General features: G+C 41.3%; 3 protein-coding genes across 3 annotated transcripts; 2 read left to right on the top strand and 1 right to left on the bottom strand.

Moving 5' to 3' along the window:
• Positions 1-774: 774 nt before the first annotated feature.
• Positions 775-12547, bottom strand: LOC136444227 (uncharacterized). Its single transcript, XM_066441734.1, has 10 exons — positions 12427-12547; positions 7221-7333; positions 6143-6320; positions 5265-5420; positions 4485-4628; positions 3806-3942; positions 3236-3398; positions 2596-2714; positions 1798-1972; positions 775-1202 (listed from the first exon to the last, which is right to left on the bottom strand). Exons 1-10 carry the CDS (start codon positions 12441-12443, stop codon positions 977-979), a joined length of 1428 nt encoding a protein of 475 aa, XP_066297831.1. The 5' UTR covers positions 12444-12547; the 3' UTR covers positions 775-976.
• Positions 10896-15333, top strand: LOC136444225 (leucine-rich repeat-containing protein 15-like). Its single transcript, XM_066441732.1, has 2 exons — positions 10896-11028; positions 12764-15333. The coding sequence occupies exon 2, from the start codon at positions 12779-12781 to the stop codon at positions 14369-14371; it is 1593 nt and encodes a 530-aa protein (XP_066297829.1). The 5' UTR covers positions 10896-11028; positions 12764-12778; the 3' UTR covers positions 14372-15333.
• A 2701-nt stretch (positions 15334-18034) lies between these two features.
• LOC136445430 (neuronal acetylcholine receptor subunit alpha-10-like) lies at positions 18035-24640 on the top strand. Its single transcript, XM_066443441.1, has 9 exons — positions 18035-18209; positions 18515-18660; positions 19026-19070; positions 19337-19446; positions 19775-19913; positions 20362-20493; positions 21677-21833; positions 22533-22634; positions 23207-24640. Exons 1-9 carry the CDS (start codon positions 18149-18151, stop codon positions 23674-23676), a joined length of 1362 nt encoding a protein of 453 aa, XP_066299538.1. The 5' UTR covers positions 18035-18148; the 3' UTR covers positions 23677-24640.
• The last annotated feature ends 292 nt before the right edge of the window (positions 24641-24932 follow it).

Here is a 24932-nt window from a genome sequence, read left to right on the forward strand (position 1 = left end):
TTGCATACTTTTTTGTATTTTCCAAAGCTTATGGGGATATGCCACCAATCACTTAGTAGACAAACTGTTAATGTCACTAGCTATAGTGAGATCTGTGAATATTTCAACTTGAGGAATTTTAAGGTGTAGCATTTTTGTACCGTTCAGTATCAGGTCATCTGTGAATATGGTAAGTGTTGAAATTTTCAAGAAGTAAACTTTTACGTAAAGTGCTCTTAAATTTGAAGTGCAAAGATGTGACATAAGGCACCAGTTCTGTACTTAAAGTACATGTTAAGAAAAGATTACAAAGAAAGTCGTGATTGTGAAACAATGATAATATGAGTTTATGATGTCAAGGACAAGAATCGTATTGGTTTGTCGCTATACTTTATAAGTATAAAACATTGTATATCAATGAATTCTTTATAAATTGGAGCTGAGTTTCAGAATACACAGACAATACAGTAGGCACTGTGTACTGCAAGTGTAAGAGTTTGAATGCTTTCCATCCATAGTACAAAATGTACAATGTACCACTAATAGTATGGTCAAATGTTTCGTATGATAGGTTTTTATGACAGGACATTGGGAATATTCATAGAAAATTCGTAGATATGTCGTGCAAACTTAGCCTGTATTGTGACCAGAAAGTTTGTCGTAGGTCATTGTCAGTTATGTCAAAGCCATGTAGAAAATCCTACAACAAAGGAATTCTACTGCAATGTAGTCTTGCCATGAGTTATAAGAAACATGCCTTCCTGTGAGTTGTGTACATAAAGCACATGAAGTGAAATACTGCCAATGTTGATAACATGTGTAACAATGTAAGCACTTGTAAGTACAACTCGTATGTATATGTAAATGTGAACAGATGATAATGTGCCATAGCATTGTTGTCATTCTTTGTGTACCATTCCCCACAAAACATGGATTCTGTGTTTCAATTGACACACATTTTAAGTTCTCATCAGTACCAAGGTAGTTCATTTGGTATCTATACGGTCATTATCAACAAGAGTAAAGCCGCCAAGACCACAGTGTAAGTCGTGCCTTGAACCGTTACAGCCGGTGAGGTATCTAACACACACGAGCACTGTTTGAATGGGTTGTAGTCGTCAAACTGGCTGTCGAACCAGTCTGTGATCGCCTTCAAACTCACATCCAGCAGGCAGTTTTGGTTGATGTTCCTGTGCCAACAATCTTTCATGATGCGGAAATCCCTGGAAACAAAAACAATGTTTTTTTTTTTTTTTTAAATCAAGAAGATCAGTTTCAAAATTTAACTTTTCGGCGACATGAGGAATAATCTCATATTCTCTCCAAGCAGAGCTCAAGGGGGCAGGGAACAATATCCAATTGTGGCTTATTCGATACTGTTTGGCCGATTTGATACCGTCCCCTGCCCTGTGGAGATCTGCTTTGAGATTATCGGAAAGTCACTTTCTTCAACTTCAAAAAACATTCGTCCCCACCTACTCATTGGGTAACACTTTTTTGGTTATTTTCACGTGTAACTTTATATGTTAAACATTTGCAAACAAAATTATTACATATGGATAACAAGATATCTTAATTGCACGACGATTGTACAATTACAACTCGATTAGTTTGCAATATCTCTTCTTCATGTACAAATAGTGATAAGCAATAGCTCTGTTTACGGGTCCAGTGCGATTCACTCAGAGAGCTGATTAAGACTGATTCCGTCAAAAAATTCTGGTGAGTCCATTTTTGTAGAAGTTAAACTTTCCATTATGTAATTTACCAACTCAGATTAACTGACATGCCAATGTTTCTATATGTTTAACCAAATACCTGCATATACGAGGGTCAGCCGGATTTTCACTCCACATGTCCAGCACTGGCTGCAGACAAGCATTGTTCCTGTCCGTGAAGTTGTACATACACATGGGCCCGTATACCTGCCACGGCAGCGCGAAGTCAAGGCCGTACAGCTGGCAGAACCAAGTGGTGTTCGATATCATGGGGTCTGCAAAACACACATACAAAACACATCAAGATACGATGGCCTAGCGTCTGACAAGTAAATTGCAGTTTGGCAGGCTAGAAATCGCTCGTTAACAATCTTGCTCGGAATGCCTTGCTTTTTCGGTAGTTAAGGTAAGTACGCTGAACCATGCCGTAATTTGCAAAAGATGCTTTTGCTGCAATATTGCAGCCATGGTTCCTGATACAATCAACTGACGACCTTCCATCGAATCTGTTGATCACCAGAAGGTCGCCGAATCGGTACTGTCCTTGGTGCTGAAATATTACACGACTGTTGGTTAAGCTGCCGTCACACAGTGGTAAGTCACACAGCGGGAAAATAGCTCACCCGATAAGTCTGCGAACACTAAAAGGACATTTTCGGCAGCTATACGGCCGCTGTCCTCTCGGTCACTGCACGATTTTTAGGGATCGGCTGGTATTCACTGATCACCAAGTTCCGACTCTCGCAATTTTAGAATTCGGAGACCTTCTCTGGTGATAAACAAATTTAGCCGAAGGTTGTCGACGGTGTCACACCGGCTTAAAAAGCATTATCGACCGCTGAAACCGGAACTTTTGATCGTGCACATGAACTATAAATGATTCTTTCTCCACACCTACCACTCATTCTGGCGTCCACCTGTTGTTCCACCTGTTCGTCAGACACACCTGGGCCGGCGAAGCAGGGGCGGAAGGACTGCCGAGCACAGGTCGTGAATTCACCGCCGATATCTCCCGTTCTTCTCGTACAAACGGAAAATAACGGTCTTAGAAACAGTTCTAGCGGGATGAACAAGATAGGGAGCGCTAAAGGTGTATTACAAATTGTGCAACAAGCTAAAGTCCTTTATTCACAATCGTAAAACCGGAAAATAAGGGTCTTATAAACAGGTCTAGTGGGATGAACAATCTAGGGAGCGCTAAATGTGTATTAAAAATTGGGTAACAAGCTAAGCAAGACATACAATCACAGCCAGTTACTTTACGGTTGGGACCGCATTGCGAGCAGCGACACCTAGCCTGCAGTGTAGAATAGTGCCAGTAACCATTGCAGTGATAAAGGTGACAGACGGATCACCGAAACGTTGGCTTTGTATATATGTCTTGGTCGTGAATAAAGAACCTTCGTTGTTATCCAGTGACTCTCCAACCAGATGAAATTATTATCTACTAATTAACCTTTACCATATATAAAATCGGCTGTATGCCAACAAAGATGCACTTTTGTGCCGATTTATAAGGAGAATCGGTTGTTACTTACGCACACTGCTGAAGAGTGGTGTCCGGATTGTGACACATCGACGCGACCAGCTTGTCCTCACACAGACGGTATTTTTCCAGCCATTCCACGTAATTACAGCTGCCGACGTCAAACACGGAGATCTGGTCGATGGCTGGACGTTCTGAGACGTCAGTCTGGGGCGCTGATACAGACAAGACCAGGGCAGACGTGTTATGCTTCGGTCCCAATTGGAAAAAGGGGCCCCGCCGGATAGTTGACGGGCTGTTTTCGGCACTTTCGGGCGTGACCCCTACGTGGCCCAGTGGGGCAACCTGCGGCCGCCGGGCTAATTTTGGGCCCCGCAGTGAGTTTAACTCGGACTTTCAGGACTTTAATTCAACGCGGGACCCGGTAACAATTAAAGGCCGTGAGCTAATCGAAGTTTAGCCAAAATACGGTTTTATTTGCAGGCGCAGTTCCCCGATGGGGAATCATTAACCTTACCGTGGACTGACTCTACTGGCCAATTATCCTTTTTTCGTAACCGAATTCTACGATCCCTCACCCCCGTAGGAAGGCCTGGTAGAGGCTACCATAGACGTGTCATACCTGCATCACATGGACAGTGTTCCATGAAGGGGTTGAAGTCGTCCCATTGTGGGTCTAACCAGTCAATGAAGGGGTCGTCATAGTTACAGAGGGTGGAGGTCAGTTGGTGCCAGCATTCCTTCGTGTACGCGTACTGCCTAAAACAGCAGACAAGTTTAGAGTTCGACACATACCGCAAAATACACTGAACTATCTGCGTCATTTTTTTTTTCTCTATAAGACCATGTTGATTTGATTATATGGATGACATCCGCATGCGCATGGATTTTGCGCCCGTTTCCAAAAAATGGTTTCGGCCATACTGTAAATCGTACAGAACAGCTGCAAAATAAGAAAATGTATGCTGTAAATTGCAACAAAAATATTTCGGAAACATTGTAGAGTTCCATAGTCAATTCTAAAGTCAAAGAAGAAGTTTTGAAAGAACATAAATGAAGAATTTACATTTTGGTATACTATACTTTGTGTTTAGTTTTGTTCATCCTTCCTGACTATAATTTTTCTTGCCAAACTTTTGTTATTCGCACGCTCGCATCAGTTGTAGGGTCCCCAGAGAATGTCATCCATATGATCAAATCAACATGGCCTAAACGTAACTGTTATAAGTAGATATTGACTCAGACTGGAACAGAGCAGTACACACGGTAAGCAAATATTTGACCTTTATAGTTTTACTTACCTACATAAGGTAGGGTCGGCAGGGTTATTCTGCCATTTGTCCAGGAAGGGGGTGTAACACCAGGCGGTCACCTGTGCGGGGAAGTCGGCAGGACAGACCGCCAAGAACTCTGGTGGGTCCCGCTGAACCAAATCACCTCCATACCTGTAGTATAGATGTGGAAACAAAAGTGAACAAAACTATTACGTAAATGGCAAGATTATCAGAATTTTTAGTTTCACAAAGATCCTATTTGTTTAACTGGTAAAAGAATTAACAAAACGAAGCTGATAGTTTAAATCGTCTGAATGTGCTTGGTCACCCTAAATTATCCACCAATGAGTGTACTGTAACATCTACTAACATAATTCCACCAGGGTACATAATTTCGTCATCCCGAAAAGATACATCGAAACAGATCTTAAACCCAACGTCCCCCAGTATAAAGCACTCCAGTATATCTAAACTGTGCATACCTGGGAGTTCTGCACTAGAGATCTCTCAAACCCACTGTTTTTCAAAGTGGCGGATTTATGTAACCCGGCGGATTAATGTTAATGGTAGTTACATCCCCCAATGTATACCCCCCCCTAATTATTTATTTTGTTGTAATTTGTTTGGTACATGTGTATCTTATTTATTTAAATGATTTCCCGTGACACCCCCTCCACCGGACCTCTGAGAAGATCGGCCATGTATACATTTGTACATGCCGACAGGACCATCCAAGGAAAATAAAGGTTTCTAGTCAACTACTCCACTACTACATAAAACAACAACAAAAGAATCGGTCCATCTCACCCAGCACAGTTGTCCGAGTCGTTAAACATGAAGCTCTGTGCCATGGTTTGTTCCACCAGGACGTTGACCGCCGCTGTGTCGCAGGAGCCTTGGCAGTTCCAGTCGAACAGGAGAGAGCGCACACACTGGGAGAAGTCTGCAGCTATGTCTCCTGAACTATAGGGTCACAGAACGATAAACCAGGCTAATGGCTAAGTTAATGGCTGTGCAACATAACCTTCAAGATGGGGGTGTACGCAACATGTTGTTTTAGAACTTAACATCTAAATACATGAAAATACTGCAATGATATCAGTGCATAATCCGGATCTCAATAACTATCGACTTGCCAAAAAAATGCATCAAACGAATCTTGAGTTATAGGTGCGAACTAACAAATCTAGACGACGATTACAGTACCCCCGTAGGAGTTTAATCTTCACGGAGGTAATAATTGAAAGCGGGAGTATCTGTATGAAAAATATGAAAATAGGGTGCTTATAACAGTCAACTAAAATGACATTAACATGGCCAACGTTTCAGCAAGTCCTCAGCAACATCCCGTACAGACTCAATGGACTATATGCTACTTCTTACCGCTAGATGTCGCTGCGGCAAGATTGCAGTCACCCTTCTCGTTGAAAAAACTTATGCCTTTGTTGGGCTGCATATTTACCCTTGCAACTTGTGAAGGCTCAACTAATGTGCTTAAATTTTACTGCAAAGCCACTGTTTTCTGTTTCAATTCCCCAGACAAAAATACATTTATAAATTGCATGATAGAAACGGTTGCATAACACACACAAGAAGGAACGTTGCAAAATATAGCATGAATGGCAATAAAAGATATATACAATGTAGATATATGCGCGATTGATTTATAAATCATTCGGACGAACCTGCACTGCTGGACCGTGGTCCCGGGGTTCTGGCACATGGACTGGACTAGGTTACTCTCACATACCCGGAGTCGCGTCCAGTACTCCACAAACGTCATGTTAGCCCGGTCCAGGCCGGACACGTCCGGGCGTGACGTAGGACGGTCCTGGTGTGACGTCACTGCTAGTAGCGACAGCACTGAAACAGCGAGGCAATAACATTAATTGATGGGATTTGTTTATCTATTTATTCAACTTTTCAGATTAAAGATAGTCGCAACATTGTCTTTCCCTACTCGGGCCGTTTTTTTTGCAAACCCAAGTCATTTATGTAAAAAATACTAGTACCCGTCCACCCCTATCGCAGTTTACTCTGAATGGCGTACAAGTGTTTGTCTGGTTTATTGAAAGTTCATTCGGGGTCTATTTGTTTTGGTTGCTCCATCACGGCCTAGCGGACGTTGACGTTTCAAGGTGTGGCAGTTATAAGCCATCCTAGCGGACGTCAAGATTTTGAAGCCTTGCAATTTTCAAGCACAGACTTGTACATTAAGTTTAGTGTAGTATTCGGGGAGATCTTGGAAGGCCGTTCGGGGTAACCACGGACATTATAGGTTATATTATATCCTTTACAATGTCCTTGGTGTAATGTTAAATACAATGACTCTGTACACACAGAAATCTGTTCACAGATCTAACCATTGAGACCGCACTCACTCATGATCACACACTCAATATCCAGTTTATCGTCTGCTATTCTCCAAGCAGAAGTTTCGATCGGGAGGCTAGTAGTAGCAGCAATTTTAACGCTGCCCTCCCTCCACTAGCGTTAAAAATTGCGGCCACTACTAGCCTCCCGATCGAAACTTCTGCTTGAAGAATACTGTTATTCCCGTTTGGCGAGGGTTAGACGTGCTTCAAACTTCAAACACATACATGTTATGGCTTGATAGCAGATCGCCAGGTGCCTCTGCCCTGTGGTTAACACTAGTATACTGTGTTGGCTGAGGAGGTAAAAGTCTTCACATAATGCAGATTCCGAAGTTGGTCAAATACGTTTCAGAGGATGGCCTCATAGTTACTCACTAAATGTACTCACATGTTAGAAACAGCCATGTTTTGGGCCCCATTCCGGTAGCAGATATAGAAGACGACAAGTATCCACCGCCAGATCTAGGGTAGTTACAGCACGGCCGATAGTGGTGACGACTGCTGTAAAATGGCAGGAGCGACCTTTGAATGTTGTGTTGTAGCCTTATTTGCAGGCCTGCCAGAGGCGCCGGTGTTTATCTTTTCGGGGAGCGATGATTTTCGGGGTTTTGACATAAGGTTCTCAAATGCTGAAAGAGATCATTTTCGCGCCTCTGGCCAATGTGGAAAATCATCAAATAAGTGCTCACCAAAAAGATAAACGCTGGCAATCCTAAGATCTAGAGGACTGCAAAGGAGGCTAATTGTGTTATGTGTGAGAGGCCCTCAGAGGGTCTCATGCCAGGTCTGCCCCTTGACCTTCGTATGGAACTGTGTAACTGTCAGGCGGCGCTATAAAGAGAGGGTGTGTCAGGGGTACACAGAGACACTGTATTGGATTGTTGTGTTCTTCCTAATCTTGGAACGAACTCGACACGGTATTGGGACTCCTAGCGGCTTTCTGCAGTACTGCAGCAAAAGTTCGGGTTTTGACATTTCGTTTTATGGGTATGCTATGGTCTTGACTTTTCGTTTTATGGGCATGCTATGGTCTTGACGGCAGAAAATAAGTGTCGCAGGCCCCCTAGCGGCTTTTTGGAACTGCAAGGGATGGTTTGGTTTGAAACTTTGGAAGGGTTCAAGGATCTTCGTGATTCTTGGTGGGATAGATAACTTAAGCGATGCTTGTCATGATCAGGTGCTAATTATACAAATCAGCATTCAATGTGCAATATATTTTAAATCCGCTGCGTTCCATCATAGGACTATTCAGACATGCGACATGTGACATAGATGCTCACATATGATTGAGAAAGAGAGGAACTTCGACAGATATAAATCATGCAAATGATGACCTGACTTGCATAATTAGACAATACTGTCATTCTATAGTAGTCAATAATTTTTAATTTCACACTTGCGGAATTTGGATAATTTAAGTGAAAGTTACACATTGTTACACATAGATTATTCAATCTAGAACCTCTTTTGCATAATTGTTTGGGAAATGCTAGTTTTATAGACTTTCATACCTACATGTTAACCATTCGGCGTTTTAAAGATATTGTTTCGTAGTATTCTCTGCTGTACCGGCAGTCTACTAGTCTCACCATTTAGTTGCTAGCAAATGTTTGCTTACTTGTTCCTTTATTATTTCTTGTTTTACCAGATAGATTTCTCGATATTTAGAAAGTTTGATCCATTTTTTTTTTCCTCACAGCATAATAAAAGTTCATTTGCTGTCAGTGATAATCCTAGGAATCTCATACGTAGAGACGTGTGATGTGTATCCGACAAGGATGATTCCAAGCCCGGCAAATAGAAGTCGGAGGGGGTGAGAAAGAACGCTTGAGACAGAAAGAAGAAAGATTTCAAAACTGGAAGTTCCGTTGCAGTACCATAACAATATGGTAGGGGGCCCAAAGTCTAATCATTTCGACATCTCACAAAGACCCACCCACCTACTAAATACGTACTGAAGACAATACATCCAGGCATTCTCGAGTTATCGTGTTGACCGGATTTTATTTGTACCCATTGTATGTTGTCCACTTCCGTCCCACTGCCAAACTGTAACACCAATGAAAACCAGCTATCACAGCTGTTTAGGCCACCCAGGTGTCTCAAGATGAAATAAATGAAATAAAGTAATAAAGAAACAGACAGACACACACACGGAACGTTGTGCAAAAAACATTACCTTCTCGGAATTGGGACCTAAGCATAAGACGTGGTGTAATATTAGTTAACGTTAGCAGTATTAGTATAAACTCACGCGCATGCGTAAGGGGCGATATCTGAGAAGATAGAAACCCTCGGCTGGCAGGAGGCAGAATGGAGCATCCAAACTACTGTCAGATCCCGTGTCCTCACTTGAATTGCCAGTTCCGAACAGATAAGAAGCCAAGGATCAAGCAAGGATCTGTTGCGTGCACCCTTTCCTGTGTGAAACTGCCTTCTCGGCGTTGAAGTTAGCGTGTGTGGACTGTGGCTAAATTTTCTCGTAAGTGGACATAGCTATGGTCTTTCGTCACTTTCTCAATTATTTATAATCACTGTGTGAACCACTTGTTAAAGTCAGTTTTAACGGTTGTGTGTGTCCTAGTAATATGACGCTATCCTTTGTTTGGCGTTTACTTGGCTGAATGTAACGTTAAGTCTGAACGAAAATCAGCGTGTCCGGTGCAGAAAAGACAGAAAGACAAAGCCTGCATTTATTGAATTTGGAGTTGTTCTCACATATAGCTATAGTATTTGAGGTTCTACATTAGTTCACCACCAACGTCTAAAGAGAGCAAAAGTACAAAAGCGTCTTCAAAGTAAGGGCACACTGTCCAGCGTAGCACAAAATCGGAAGGTGCATAATTTCCCGAAAACGTCTCGCACCGTTTACACAAAGTCTTGGTGGGCAACGCTCACTGTCAATTTCTCTTGCCGACTGACTAGTTCTCTCTCCAAGGTCTGGTAAGTTTGTGTTTGTTATAGTAATGGTCAAAATGATGATATACTGTCAGGAAATTTACTGGTCCGAGTAGATAATGTACTTGGGACATACTAGTATATTTGAAACTACGCCATGTTCTAATTCTAACAAAGTCTAACAGCAGTTTTTGAGTGTATCGAGTTATATGTATATGGGCTGTGCTGACATGGAGTTAATTTGTGTTCATTGGTGTTTTGTCTCACTTTTAGCAGCAGTTTCTATTGACTGCTACTCTTCCATGAGAGAGGAAAAACATACAATACATAGATAACATGAAATTACAGTTAATATGCATCTCGTATAATGATCTGGAACTGATAAAACACCAAGGCCAATGACGAAGCTTTCCAATGATATGTAATACAGTGTATTTGATAAGGTTTTGCGGAAATATGATCGAACGAGTTTCCGTGTTAAGTTCATATATTTAACACAGTACAGTACAGTACAGTGCCTCCCGGTAACCCTGGGTGCCATCCTATTACTACCGGGGCTCCTACACTCGCTACCCTAAAATATATTTTAGGGTAGCGACAAAAACAATCATATAGTCGTGTCTGAATTATAGTGATGGGTTAAATTCCACGTGAAAATGTCCAATTTTGCGCATCATTTTTGACGGGAAAATCCCCTCTAGACTTGACTAAATAAAAATAATTGGAGAGGTTGAAGAAACTGAAGCTTGGCTATTCTTGTAGCTAGAGGATATCCTTCATACCCATACGTAGTTGTTTTTGCTCAGAAGTATTTCCTGGAGAGACTGTCGCTAGACTTGAGGGTGTGCAACCGAAAAGAAATTGAGGTGTACCCCTTGAGTATAGGGAAACGCAAATCTTTCCTATTTGATTCCAGGTTCCGTTTTATCTTTTTCTCATCCTTTCCTTTCCTAAAAAAATCTGGCCCTGCCCAATTTTCAGAATGGACTAGTCGTCTGGGGTTATTGTAGGTCGATGACCCCGGAAGTGTAGAAACCTTAGTCACACCATCTAGATAAATCATTAACGTTATGTGTGTATCGGGATGTCATCAGCACGTTTTCAGAACAACACAGGAAATGACTTCACGGCTCTACTCAGAAGTGTGGCTACGTGCGCTGTATCACCAACACAGGAAGTGACGTCAGGCTTCCATAAAAGCCGTATATAAAATCGGCACCCGACACAGGCGAAGTCAGAATACTTCGACTGAACGCTCGCTCGCAGACATCGGAATCACAACATCTCTACGAGAAACGGTACGTAAAACGCAGTTGTTTAGACACATAACGTTATATGCAGCTGTTTTAGAACGTTTTGGTCCGGCAGTCATGTTTTAACATACACAGGAGACATCCAGGGTTTGACAATGCCGTTCTGATGCTATGATGTATTGAAAAGCTATATGACGTTACGTGCATGTACTACGTCACAGTACGTGTAGGTTCTAAAGCACAGTAGATTTTGTCTCTAATCATGATTATGGTTGTGTGATTTTTAGTCTGTAAACGCACCATTTATCTGTATTGTTGGCGAGACAATGTTACGTATGCGACGTATTGGCAGTGGCTTTGAGCCTGGCTAATTTGGATGCCAGTTGTGCCTTGACTAGAGGGTCATAGACAGGTTAGCCCAGCCTGGGAGGGTGTGTAACGTTAGCCTCCTCAAGTTGCAGGCTTTTTGGTCGGTTATTTTCGAGGGGAGAGCTTATTCGCGATTTTCAACAAGAGAACCTAACCCCGATATGCTGAGTATCGCGAATCAGCGCTCCCCTCGAAAATAACGGCCAGAAAGCCTGCAAAGGAGGCTAGTGTAACAAATAAGGCGATCTAATAGCACAACCCATGACTCATAACTAAGGCCCAGTAAAGAACGATGCAAATATCACGATGACAACACGATAGTAAAACACAAAGTGATTTCATAAACTAGATTTAATACCTTCATTTTATCTTCGTAATATTCAACACCATTTTACGACGTTGACCATCCATCCCGCCATCATAGAACTGGTAGCTAAGCACAAAAAGCCCTTTTGTGATTGCATTATTTGCATTATTGCACGAATGAACATGTAAAACACAACGTCATTCGGCGTAGAGCAGGTATTTCCGGGAAATTCCGCGGTGTTGACAATTAAATGACGTCAGACAAAGGCCGGATATTTATAATCCTTTAGTTGACATGAGTGAATTGTTTCCTCTCCGACAGAACAGTAACAAACCCTGGCCTCCATGGCATGCTGTGTCAGGCCTTTTGTTCTTACTACATGTTGTTTTCTGATTGCGGAACAGTTTGCAATTTGATAAACCATGTATCATAAGCTTCATCTGTCCCTACATTTACAGCTGTAATAAAAAGCGAGAAGTTGACCCTGTAACGTTACATACTAGTTGTAGTCGTTGTAGATGTAATAAGATATCACATTCGTATGTCACTGTAATGGTACTTCAGCTGTCTGCTCTATCACCATGACCTGTACTTGGCTTGTAAGAGCATAAACGTACAATAAAGGTATCACTGGCTAGGCGGTGCGCCCCCTCCCCAAGCAGATGTAAGGATCCTACTGTTGAGTCGTTAAATATCTGCAATACTACAAATGAATATCAATGTTGCAAAAACAGCCGTGAAACACTGAAGAAGAGCTGGATCTTTACCTCTGCTTGGAGATCATAGCCCCTCTCTTCTTGGGGTATAGATCAACCTCCTGCGCAGACCTATGCCTGAGGCATCTAGAACCTGGCCCATGACGTCAGCGCTTCCCTCAAAATAAACGCCGGCCGCACCTAGTACCTAAAATGTCTGCGCAGGAGGCTAGGTATAAATGTTAGTCGTTTCCTGTTCTTCTCCCGCTCGGCCAACCTTGCATCGCTGATTGACACACCTTTGTTAGAAACACACAACATGTGACGTCAGTGGACGAAACTTTAGTTTGTTGAATGGTCCATATCTCAATATCGCAATCTAAAACCACATTTGTTTGCTTTATTACAGGAAAGAGAAGACAGGATGGATTTCAGACTGTGTTTGCTGCTGATGACGACACTGGTGCAGGTTGCCCGCCCTGCCCAGGCGGAACCGGCGGTGGCGTGTAACAATGTCACCGGAGAGAGCGACGTCTGCTACTGCTCCGCTTTCGGACGGAACAGGGAAGTCGCTTGCGACGGAAGGGTCTTAACAGAACTGCCGACCGGGATACCCCTTGATACCGCCAATCTGCAACTCAACAACAACAGGATAACGTCACTTCCGGCACAAGCCTTCTTCCCCTACCGTCAATTGAAGGAAATCCGAGTATCAAGCAATCTGGTTTCCCGGATCGAAGTCGGTGCTTTCGACGGTTTGAATCTTCTGGACAACCTCGAGTTGGACAGAAATGAACTGGAAACTCTGCAAGATGGAACTTTTCGAAATCTTATCGCTTTAAAATACCTTGACCTTGGAGACAACAGTATATCATCCTTAAGTGTTGGTGTTTTTAGCGGACTCGGCAACTTGACTAGGCTGAAGCTCGACGGAAACATTATAACAAGTCTCCCTCCGGGAATTTTTTCCGATCTGTCTTCACTCCACACTGTGAATCTTGCCAGGAATAGTATCGTGGGACCGGACGATATCCTGTCTGTTCTGCCATCTCATGTTCGTGACGTAGATCTCTCCAACAACCAAATCTCGCATACTGACGTTGATGCCTTCGCGAGATTTCCAGACCTGTACGGTTTGAATTTGAATGGTAACGGTTTCGGAAATCTCGTGCCTGGAGTGTTCAACGGACTTCCGAACCTTTTCAGGCTTCGTCTTGACAGCAATAACATTTCCGCCATCCCTCAAGATCTCCTCCAAGGACTTGGCGACTTAGCTCTGTTGTATCTAGACAACAATCCCTTGGTGGAACTAGACAGAGACACTTTTGCCATCGTCCCCGAGCTGCGTTACCTTTACATCGGTAATGTAAGTCTTTCGAACATCGATGCCGAACTGTTCCGTCCTGTTCCGAAGTTACGCGGTCTAAACCTCGCCTCCAATAATCTCTCATCCCTTCCGCCTGGGATATTCGACAACCTTGACAACCTTAACACCCTGAATCTACAGGACAACAAACTTCAGAGCCTGAGCAGTGACGTCTTCGCGGAACTTGGCAATGTGGGGTTAATCGACCTGAGGAAGAACAATCTCAAAGCGCTTTCTTCTGACGTTTTCCGGCAAATGTCGAAATTGCGCACGGTGCATTTGGAGGACAATTCACTCTCCGCGCTTCCTCTGGACTTATTCCAGAACTTGACCGAGCTAAATTGGGTCTATTTGGATAACAATAACCTCGCTACCATAGAAGATGGTACGTTTGATAACTTGCCAAGTTTGGAAACGATAGATCTCACGGGGAATGCGCTGAAGAATATCTCATGTGACACGTTTCCAGCTGAGAAATCTCCTCCGTACAATGTCAAGTTTGAATGCGAGCCCGAACTGGACCCCCTGCGCAAATGTCCGAACTTTTATTCTTTTCCATGTATTCCTACAAGTGCCGCCAGATCATCCAGCGCCGGCCACGTTTTCTGGTTCATCGTGACCATCTGTATGATGGGCTCCTACTTTCCTTAAAACAATCATGCCTTCAGAGAAAATGATGGACGAATAACTTAATTGTAAATCATTTGCGAGTTAGGCTCTTTTTGACACGGTCAGTATAGTCGCAGTCACGTTTGGGACCGCACCCTTCTTGCCACAACGCCACCGTGCGGTAAGGAGCAGTACAGCTAGCAGTAACCGAAACGTCGGTCTGAAATTCCAGTATTATTGCCGAAAAAGAAAGAAGAACTTCACTTCCAATGTGAGAAATGAACTGAAACGCATCTAGCCAACCGTGCTATGCAGTTTCTAGCATAATTCACTTGATTATTTGGCAGCTTGAGCACGTGATGTGCGTAATTGTGCAGTTTTATATCAATAACATTGAACTTTAACTATGCAGCTTGAAATGATATACGGGTGTAAATTTTATGTACATGAATATATAACAGGTATTTGGTATGAAATATGTGTTAAGGGTGAAAGTATATGAGTAAGTATCTACGCCTAGATGGAGTTGGTGTAACTATTTTTTTCTTTTGTAGTAGAGCTCTGAAGATCAAGTTTCGTGTTGTGACTGATGATCACTGTTATCATAGCAACTGTGCGTGTACATACAAGTAATTCTGTAGAATTTCTAGTGACGAAAGTGTGATTGTGCCAATTGCTAATCCGGTTCGTTTTTGTCTTGATTAATATAACATTCGTTTATTGATTGATGGTGTAATAAAAAAACTGATTTCTTTATTATAAACATTTGATTTGTTTATTGATTGATAGTGTGATAACATTTGTTTATTGATTGATTGTGTGATCTCCAAGTACATGGCAGCGTTAAATGGCGCTGAATTACATACTTAGGTTAAAAACTTCACATGACAAATAGTTATAAGATCAACGCCATACAGATAAGACCAGTGTCGTAAATTTTTGAGGAAAGATAAAGGATATGATCAGCGACTTACAGTTTGAAATAAAGATTGTAACAAAGCTCATTTCTGTCTTATTCTTGCACTATTCGATCAAAGAACTTTAAGAAGGAACTGCAGATCAAATATTTTTGGATTTTTCCCTCGTTGCTAGAAAAAACATGTCGAAACACGGATTCGAAACAAACAAGCCTATTTCTCGTCACCACAAAGACCAATGAGCATCAAAATTGCGACTAAAGATATGTTACCGCAGGAAAAAAGCACCCGACAGCTGCAAAAATTGTATGTGTCGCTAGAGGCCCTTCTTGACACCTATAGATAATTTAGGTGACTGACATACCTGAATCGGTGAACATATAATATCCTGGCACTTAAAATGCTATCATAGGGGTCTTTCGTTTCGAACCGTGAAACAAAGTGATCAGTATCTTTATATACTGGATTCTTAACTACACGAAGGAAACAAACAAAATGAACTTAGCTAGACAACCTATGGAAAACACTTAAGACAACTTAAGGTTTTCTTGAGACTGTTAAGTGACACATTTGCATGCATTAGTCACAAAAGATGAACTTATTTAGAATTGCTTTATTTGTTTATCGGTTTCACATATTGTTTAGGTCATCGACAATTTCAAACAGCAGAAGTATTGAACGTTGCGAGCATCCTTGATTCACTGTACGTTTCACTATGTATGTTATACTTTATTTCTTATAGTAGATGCCAATTGACTTGTATCCTCCAAAAAGTGCCTTTAAACTAATATGATTATAAAACAAGTCAATCGCACCTTCTAACAAACGCATGACAATGAAGACACCAAGTTGTAACACATATCAAAACAAAGATAAAATCGTGTAAAATGAAGCAGCTCCCCCGGCGCTCAAGCTTATACTGCACCTTCAAATAATCCACACACCTTACAGCAATCCGAAAGGAAAATTGAATCCATTGATAGGCTAACAAACAGAAACACCGCTGCATAGGTTCAACGCCGTCTTTTTTCTCAAAAAATGTATTAAAATGTGGACATGATAGCCCTTCAGAATGTGACAACTTACAGGAGTTGTACACTCAACCTCTTCCTATTGGTAGAATAAGAAGGGAACATGTCAGTTGTGGCCTAATACACCATTGTTTTGTAGGCGAAATGTCTTTGATATTGTCATTATTGATTTTAAATGGTCACTTTATTGGAAACGAGGTCAAATAAGCCTCACAAAATCAAACCCCTTTGCGAGCCTTTCACGGTTTTCCCATTCCCGAAAAGACGAAAATTTGGCAATTTGACGGTCGTCTTTGCCACTTTTTTGGTCGCGGCCGGAAGCGGTACTGCAGATTGGGCTATGATAAGGTATAATGTCCCGACTTGTAAAAATGTGAAAATATACAGGACATTAGGCTGAAAGCCTGTGAAAACTTTCTCAGATAGGTCGAGAGGTCTTCATGTGCATTTCAAATTACCTTTAAGACTTTTAAAGACACGTTGTTGATGGGTTATTAGGCGACGCGCGAGGAGCCTACGTAACGACTTGACCGTCCGTCGAAGCGCCACCTACATTGTATAGCCAAGTATACATCACTTCCTGTACGTAATGAGTAGGTTAATTAGATAAGTGGACATTATCTGTTTTCCCTTTACAACTGTTCATCTGCGTATATGGAGTAAGGGAGTTTCAAAGAAGCCCGGCTGTCACTCGAGAAAACATGACGATGTTTCACCCCAACATCTGCTTGGAGATTAGGTAGGTTCTATTGTTTCAGAAGACGCGTACGGTTTAGCAAACAAACTAAGTTCTTTATTTGTTCTTTCAGGAGGCCGCTTCATTATGTTATCCAGTGTCGGAAGAGGGTGTAACAAATTGCCATAACTTTCCTTTCTTAAAAAAAAACTGGTGAAAATCGATGTGCGATGGTACAATATTCAAAACGCATCATAAATACGTACACAAATACATTATATATAGTCGTGGCTAGATGATTTCTTCAACTGAAATTCTGAAACATTATTGGCCATCCAAAGGGACACCATACAAAGTGACATAAACATAGATCTATTGCCCGTAATGCTAGCAGTAGATCAGAATAATCACATTTTCTGCACTTACGGAGGCGATACACAGCAGATTAATGTACTTAGAGACAGTTTCTAATGCAGTAATGAAATGAGTGTGGTACATGTGCCCGGTCATCGCCCGAAAATGAAGAATTCGGGAGCAACTTCTTGCCTTCGTATTAGTCATCCCCGACATAGCCTCCATAGCAGGCCTTTCCTACTAGGCCCCTATATCCTGATAATTCCCTGATTGCATATGAGTTTTGATTGTACCTGGTTTATAAAAGGCCCCTATTGGCTGATAATGTTCTGTTCCCTGATTCCATATGAGTTTTGATTGTACCTGGTTTATAAACGTTAGGCTGGGCGACTGTTAGCCCTGTGACAATCAGAACTGATCATATAGTTAGAAACCAACACATGAAAAGACAAAAACAGCCCAGGCAAGAAGCCTGCTATGAAGGCTACCACGGGACCCGTTGTAGGGGATTCAATCAGCATTGAAGTTATTTGTAGAGGAATAAACGCAGAAAACGTGAGTTTTTATAACATGACAAGAATCATAAGGCAAGAGGTGTTGTAAATTGTCACGTTTACTTTAATTCCACGAACATTTCTCAACATAGTCTGTGCTAGGATGCTGCCACGCTGTATAGTTTCCTGTACTGTTTCTCGAATATAATCCCAGTAAGGCACTTTGCCGTTTAGACGTTATCTTCTAGATGTAGCATAACAGGCTAATGTTGGCTTACATTAATGCGATTTCCGCGCACGTAATGTAGATATATGTTGTTCGTGGGAATACACACTTGACCCTAGTCATGATGCGAACACTCCGGACTGCTACTCTAACGTTACTGATCGTACGTGATTTCTTACCAGGTATGTCGGTTTTTGTATGTTTTTGAAAACAGTTGTTGTGTTACGTAAAATCGTATGGTAGTATCTAGTTCATTGCGTTGTGGTTGACATTCCCTTTCATTTCTAAGACTAATAAGATTCAAACTATACGCATTTTGTAATTTCTTGGCGGAATATTGTAAGATAAATAGTCGTGATTTCTTATGTATCTGGTGCGTGAAGAATTCCTTTCAGACAGCCTGTGGGGGGGGGGGGGGCAAGGTAGATAGATCAGCGGTTTCTATAGAAACATTTGTGTTATTTAGCTCCAAGCTTTTTCCCATCAGCATTTTGCCAGAGCACGAGGATGTCTCTCCAAGACGCGCTTTTGACGAACTACAGTACCTTCGGGGCCGGGGCGCTCCCTGTCGCCGACCCGTCAGCGGCCATCAACCTTCTCTTCGGCGTGGCGATTCACCAGATCCTGGAACTGGTAATTCCGGGCTAATGCCCGACCCCTATATCCACATACATGGGTCAATTTCTCTATAAATCATTCAAAAGCGAGACAGAATTACCCATACATGACTACTGTATATTGTAACCCTGGTATCGATAATATTTTTAGTTAGAATTGTAGGATGGATTAGCCTTGTAGTATGCCATTAATTTAATGCCATAAATTGCACCATGTGGGATTGTTGAGCAATAAAGTATAAACCCAGGATTTCGTTTCTCTAGATGTCATAATTATCATGATAAAAAACAAGCAGACTATGCCATGGAAGGAAAATTATACATACTTGGTAACTGATACTATGTGATATAACGTTAACGTTAGTATACTTTTTTCTGCAGCGTGGCTCGGAGCAAACACTCGTCACGCGTCTATGGCTGCGTATGGTGAGTGTTTGTAAGAATCCAGAGTCAAATATGGTAGATTTTTTCCATCGTCTTTTTCTTCTTATTTTTCGCGTGAATGGAGAAACCATATATAACACGAAGCAAATCATCGCTCTCTACGCAATTGTAACAGTCTCATCGGCTCTGTTGTTATATTACTATTGTTAACACTGATGTTGATAAATGCATAGATTGTCTGAACGCTGTTTTACTTCATATTTTTACACACTGTGATACGAAGAGATATCGTAAGAAATATATTTCAGTCATGGCACGACGATTTCCTCCAATGGAATCCTGCGAATCATGGCGGCATCGAGACCTTAGCTCTGCCCGTGAAGAATGTTTGGACACCGGATATATTCCTCTACAACAAGTAAGTCGACTTCCTCTATGAGTATTTTGATTGAATGCTGTAGAATTAATCTATACTATGGATATTAGAATTCGCCTACAACCGCTTCGTCCCTTAGGATACTTATTAACTATCAAAATCAAAAGAGAAACTATATAGAGATTCATTACCGTATTGTCATAACAGAGATAACAGAATATATAATATCAGAACTCATCCATGTAGTATACTTACACACACACATGTACTCAGAGATTTTCCCGGGATTAGACATATTTGTCTATATTTGTAGTGTCACCAGTTACTCATGAAAACTAAATTAAATATTTTTTCATCCATTACCTTACAGTGTCCACGGAGAGGCTGGTGGTCTGAAGAAAGTGGCAGACGTGGTTTTGGACAGCGATGGAAATGCGACATGGCTGCAGCCGGGAATCTTCCGGTCCGCCTGTAGTATGGACATCAGTCTCTTCCCTTTTGACGAACAGGTACTTTGGAACTTATGGAAAGAATGTTGAAGCTTTTGTCCCTCACGTCATCTTAGAAACAGAAAGTACAGTTACGGGAAATTCATCCACCATATGAAGCAAACTATCATCCCACAGTCATCTTGCATAATGTTATTTTAAGAACCTGTTCATTCCGTTGTGTCTTTGGTCAGATATGAATCATACACTGTGGTATCTACCGCGATATAAACAACGTTTTGTTTGGTATGGCACAACATTTAGTAGTAATCAAACACTTATTGAGATAGTTGTTGTAGTTCCTACAAATGTATAATCAATACCCAGGACACGTACACACGTGATATAAAACTATGTACGCTGCTCTTATCAAATGAAAATGTTATGCCTCTTATTTCAGATATGCCTCCTCAATTTGAAAAACATTAAGTTGAAAAATATCGTCGTCTTAATTTTTTTCCATAAACAGACATGTGAGCTTCATTTCGGTTCCTGGGTCCACCCTACCAGCCGCATCGACATAACACCGGGAGAGATCGACACATCGGAGTACCAGGAAAACGAGCAGTTTCTACTGGCAAAGAGTGAGATCCATAGAGAGGTATGCTGCTATTTTTCTTTACACAGAACGTGTAGTCATCACGTAAGCATTTAACTGGTATAACGATACATAACTCAGCATCTAGAAAAGTGCAAGGCCTTCAAAAGAACACTAACGTTAGCTTGATTATAATCCATCCTGACTCTATGATTGATGAAAATACAGATTGGCAAACTCTTTTGCAGTGTGCAGTGTTTAAATATTTGTCGAAATACTCTATCATTGATTTGTATCAACGCCCTTCTCAGTTTCCTTGTGCTTTAGTTGAAGGTGAAATTATTGTAGAAAAAGTGCCTATATCTGAATATTCACTCTAAAACGACGCAGTTGTATCCCCACCTAAAGACTATCTGTATCTGTATCTATATAACCGGTTTAAGTGCCATTCGGCGTAACACACCAGCTTGAGCCTCCCAAAGACACATTAAGCTGGTAGTGGCTAATGAAGTTATCATTCATTGATCTCCTACGTGACACTTTTGATTGCCCCTCCTAGAATGATGTTATCATGTTATTTCAGCCCTTACATTTGGGAGAGAGGGTATTCCCATTATAGCATGCTCTGCTACCTACATAATCTTATTTCAAAGGGCTTTCTTTGCTTCTTAATACCAATTTGGAATGTGCAAAATTGACACATTTGATGCAATGAAGTTCATTACCATGGTTCATATCAAATAGAGAAAGATAAGCGACGTCTCAGTACTTCTGAAACATTTATGTGTGAGCTGTTGAGTGAGTGTTGACTAAAAAGGCAAGAGGCATTTTGAAGATTAAGGAGGGGTAAATTTATAATTTAGCTGGCTTTCAAGGTGATAGATCTCGAGGATTTTTCCGAATTCAAAGCCTACTAACTCGTCGCTTCCCTCGAATTTTTCAGAAAATTCCTCGAAATCCATCTTCAGAAAAGCCAGCTCGAAAAGCCCTATTGATACTAGTTGGGAAATGTAGAAGACTGACGTTACCTAATTCAATCATTAGACGAGTACATTATACGGCGCGAGTTGCAAACGGTGGGAGAGCCCTGAACTATGATGGACGTATGTAAAACAAGCGAGAACTTGACTATGATATGTATTTAGCATAGAGTAGCAGGATTTTCAATTCTAAGCTTAGCCCTCCCCCTTAAAAGAGTGATCGCTCTGTGTATATATCTACAATACTTCAACCTACATCGTCGCAGGTACGCAGCTACGGTGGCAACGCTACCTATGCAAAGGTGAAGGTTCGACTACAACTTAAGCGTCGCTGCAACTACTACAAGTTCAACATGATCCAGCCGTGGGTCATTCTCATGGTTCTGAACATCGCAGCGTTCTACATTCCAGCTGACTGTGGAGGTAACAGGTTTACCTCATAGCTAGTTTAGTTGTTCATTGATATTCATCAGTTTTTTTTCACGATTAAAAGCTGTTTAGTAATGTTCATTAGTTTGTTTCACAATTAAAAACAAGAAAATTTTCTCTTTGTAATTAGCCATTTCTTAAATTTTTTGTGCAACACGTACAAGTTCAGTTCATATGTAAGAGTGTGGAAGAAAATGATATAAAAAGAGAACACCAAAAGCAAACCATATCTTCACACACATACGTAGTCAGTCAGTCAGTCATTTTCATCCAGGTGGAAACGTCTCACACAAGCATGCAAGTACTGCAACAAACAGTTTCAATGTGATAGATTTGATTTTGTGGGTCCAAAATATTCCACAAAGAGTATTTCCTTAGTCTTCCATTCAACAACCAGAGCTGTGACGTTAATCAGTTCTTTTCATACAGTACGAGGGGGAGTCAGAAAGTAGTACCAATGGTATGATAGACTATTAATTTTGTATGAAATGAGTTGAAATTTGGCACAAACGTAAAGGCAAGAATATATTTTTTGCCGTTGCATTTGTGATAAATTTCAACTCATTTCATTTCATTTCATTTCATTTCTTACAAAGATGAACCTGCTATTATACTATTGGCACTACTTTCTGACTAATCCTAATCGTACTGTACGAATAGAACTGAACTATGATTCACATATTACCTTTCCAGAACGGCTGGGGTTCACCATCACAATCCTGCTGTCGCTCGTCCTGTTCCAGGAAGTGGTGGCCCAACAGCTGCCGCACACCTCCACCACAACTCCACTGCTGTGTAAGCATCAGTTTTAGTACTAAGGTCACCGCAAGTAAATCCTATGGATGACATCCTCTACAGACAACACATTTCATGCGAGAGGGCAAAAAACAAGATGGATAAAAAACCAAGATGGCTAGATTTTCAAAATAGACACCATATAAACGTTGTAATAAAAAGTGCAGTGACAAAACATGGTATGACTATCACAGCCAACAAATCTCTTATGACTGTATTCAAGAAGTGCACAAAATGACACTAGTGTTTTAAACTAGTACCTGACTTAACCAAGTTAGCAAGTACACTCAAGGCTACCACACTAGTGTCACTTCTACAACTACCATCATGGCTATTAGTGTCACTTCTACAAGTACAATCAGACTATCTCTGGAGGGGGGAAATTTCTTGTTTCTTTCTTCAAAATCAGGCAAAAATTAATGACAGCGCTGATGTCATCCATAAAATTTACTTGCTGTGGCCTAAAACATTTGCACTTAATTGGTATTGCTTATGTACGTAGAACCTTAATGATATAAAGTGATTTACCAACTCGATGTCGATGAAACTTCACGAATCATTTTCTCTTGCAGCGCGGTTCTTCGCCATGACCACTGGTCTGGTTAGCTTGACCATTCTGGCCACCATCCTGGTCACTCGTCTGTCCTACTGCACCCTGCCCTCACGCCTGCTGTCCCCTCGGATCCGCCGCGCCTTGCTCGACAAGGTCGCCCCTCGGCTTGGCATGGGAGTCAGCAAACCACGCAAAAAACTCTGCGTGTCTTTTTCAGATCCGAGGAACGAGACTTTCATAAAACATGACGCTCTCATAAGTCGTAGTAACAGTGTGTGTGAAGTCACTACTGACCATCTTGTTAAAGACATCGCAAAGTTTTGCCGTGGTTTCACTCTATACCTGAAGGCAAAGCATGATGCGGAGGATGAGCTAGAGGAATGTAAGATGGCAGCTCTAGTCTTGGATCGTATTTTCTTGATTATTGTTGCCACTCTGTCGGCCGCTCAGTGTTTCTACTTCTTGGCAATGGAGCCTGATAACTGTTAGACCTTTGAAACTTACACCAGATATTAGATCTTAGGCAAATGCTTGACCATGGAAAAACGCGTTTAGATCAAATACATGTCAAACCTCATGACATACAAATACCGATCACACCGCGTTTTGATAGCAAAATGAACATGAGCAAACAGACAGAAAATGTGGTAAACAGTCTCAAAAATTGTGCATACCGTCTGCTCAAGCTTGGGAATAATACATCACTTTTACGAGAAGACAATATTTGGTTTTAACGTATCTGATGGAAGTAGAAACAAAGATGTTCGAGTGTAATCAGTTTTTGTTATGAAACATGCAGCACTAATACTACATGTAATCCGCCTTGTTGAAAGCTTGTAAATGCCTGAAAAATGTTGTAATTTCTGTGCACTTTCTACCAAGAACCATTGTCTGGGAGAGTATGGGCGCACCGGTAAACTAACTAATACGGCACCCAGGCTAATAACTAGCATAAAGCATCATAGCAAATTCCCAGTCTTAAAATATTGTAGCACTTTATGTACAGTTCCATTTGAATTTTTGTCAGCCTTTTATAACAAAAAAGGGAAGCCTAGTATAGATCTACTGTATCAAGTCTGATTGATTCCATGTGTAGAAAATAGAAGCAGCATGGGCATTTATTCTGATCTGTAACATATGAAGTGTTTTCAAATCTGATTGTGAGTGACTTTTGTGAAATGGACTGAGTCACAGGGGATATCATCTCTGTAAACTTACTTAGCACAGAGCATGTACTTCCCTTGGGGTTTGCTGCTGTGACAGAATAAAAAACATCTGTGCATTTCAGGAAAATTCTTGGCACAGGGACTCAAATATCCTGTAATTTGGTGGACATATTTGTTCATGACGCTCTTGATTTCATGATGCTAGACATAAAATCATTCAAACTTCAATTCCGTATGAGTTGCGTATTAACATTTTTAGGTAAAGTTTGGGGGGCAGAAGTTGTTTTCTACCTCTGACCCACTGTTGTGCAGCCTGGTTATCAAACAAAAAAAATGCTTTACCTAAAAAAACATTTAAGGACGCAACTCATACGTACTTGAGTATACGCAAGTATGAACGGGTCCATAGTAAATAAGACTGCACTCTGTTCTATTGCCACACTCGTTTTGGTACAAGGTAATATCAAGTATTATAAATGTCTACTAGTCCCTAGTACTGTATATCCTTCCCATACACACAGACCATCAACATGAACAAATAAGCACTGAAACTGCACAGATATCAGTGCCTCCTTTCTC

This window comes from Branchiostoma lanceolatum, chromosome 11, assembly GCF_035083965.1.
Source record: "Branchiostoma lanceolatum isolate klBraLanc5 chromosome 11, klBraLanc5.hap2, whole genome shotgun sequence".
NCBI lineage: Eukaryota > Metazoa > Chordata > Leptocardii > Amphioxiformes > Branchiostomatidae > Branchiostoma > Branchiostoma lanceolatum.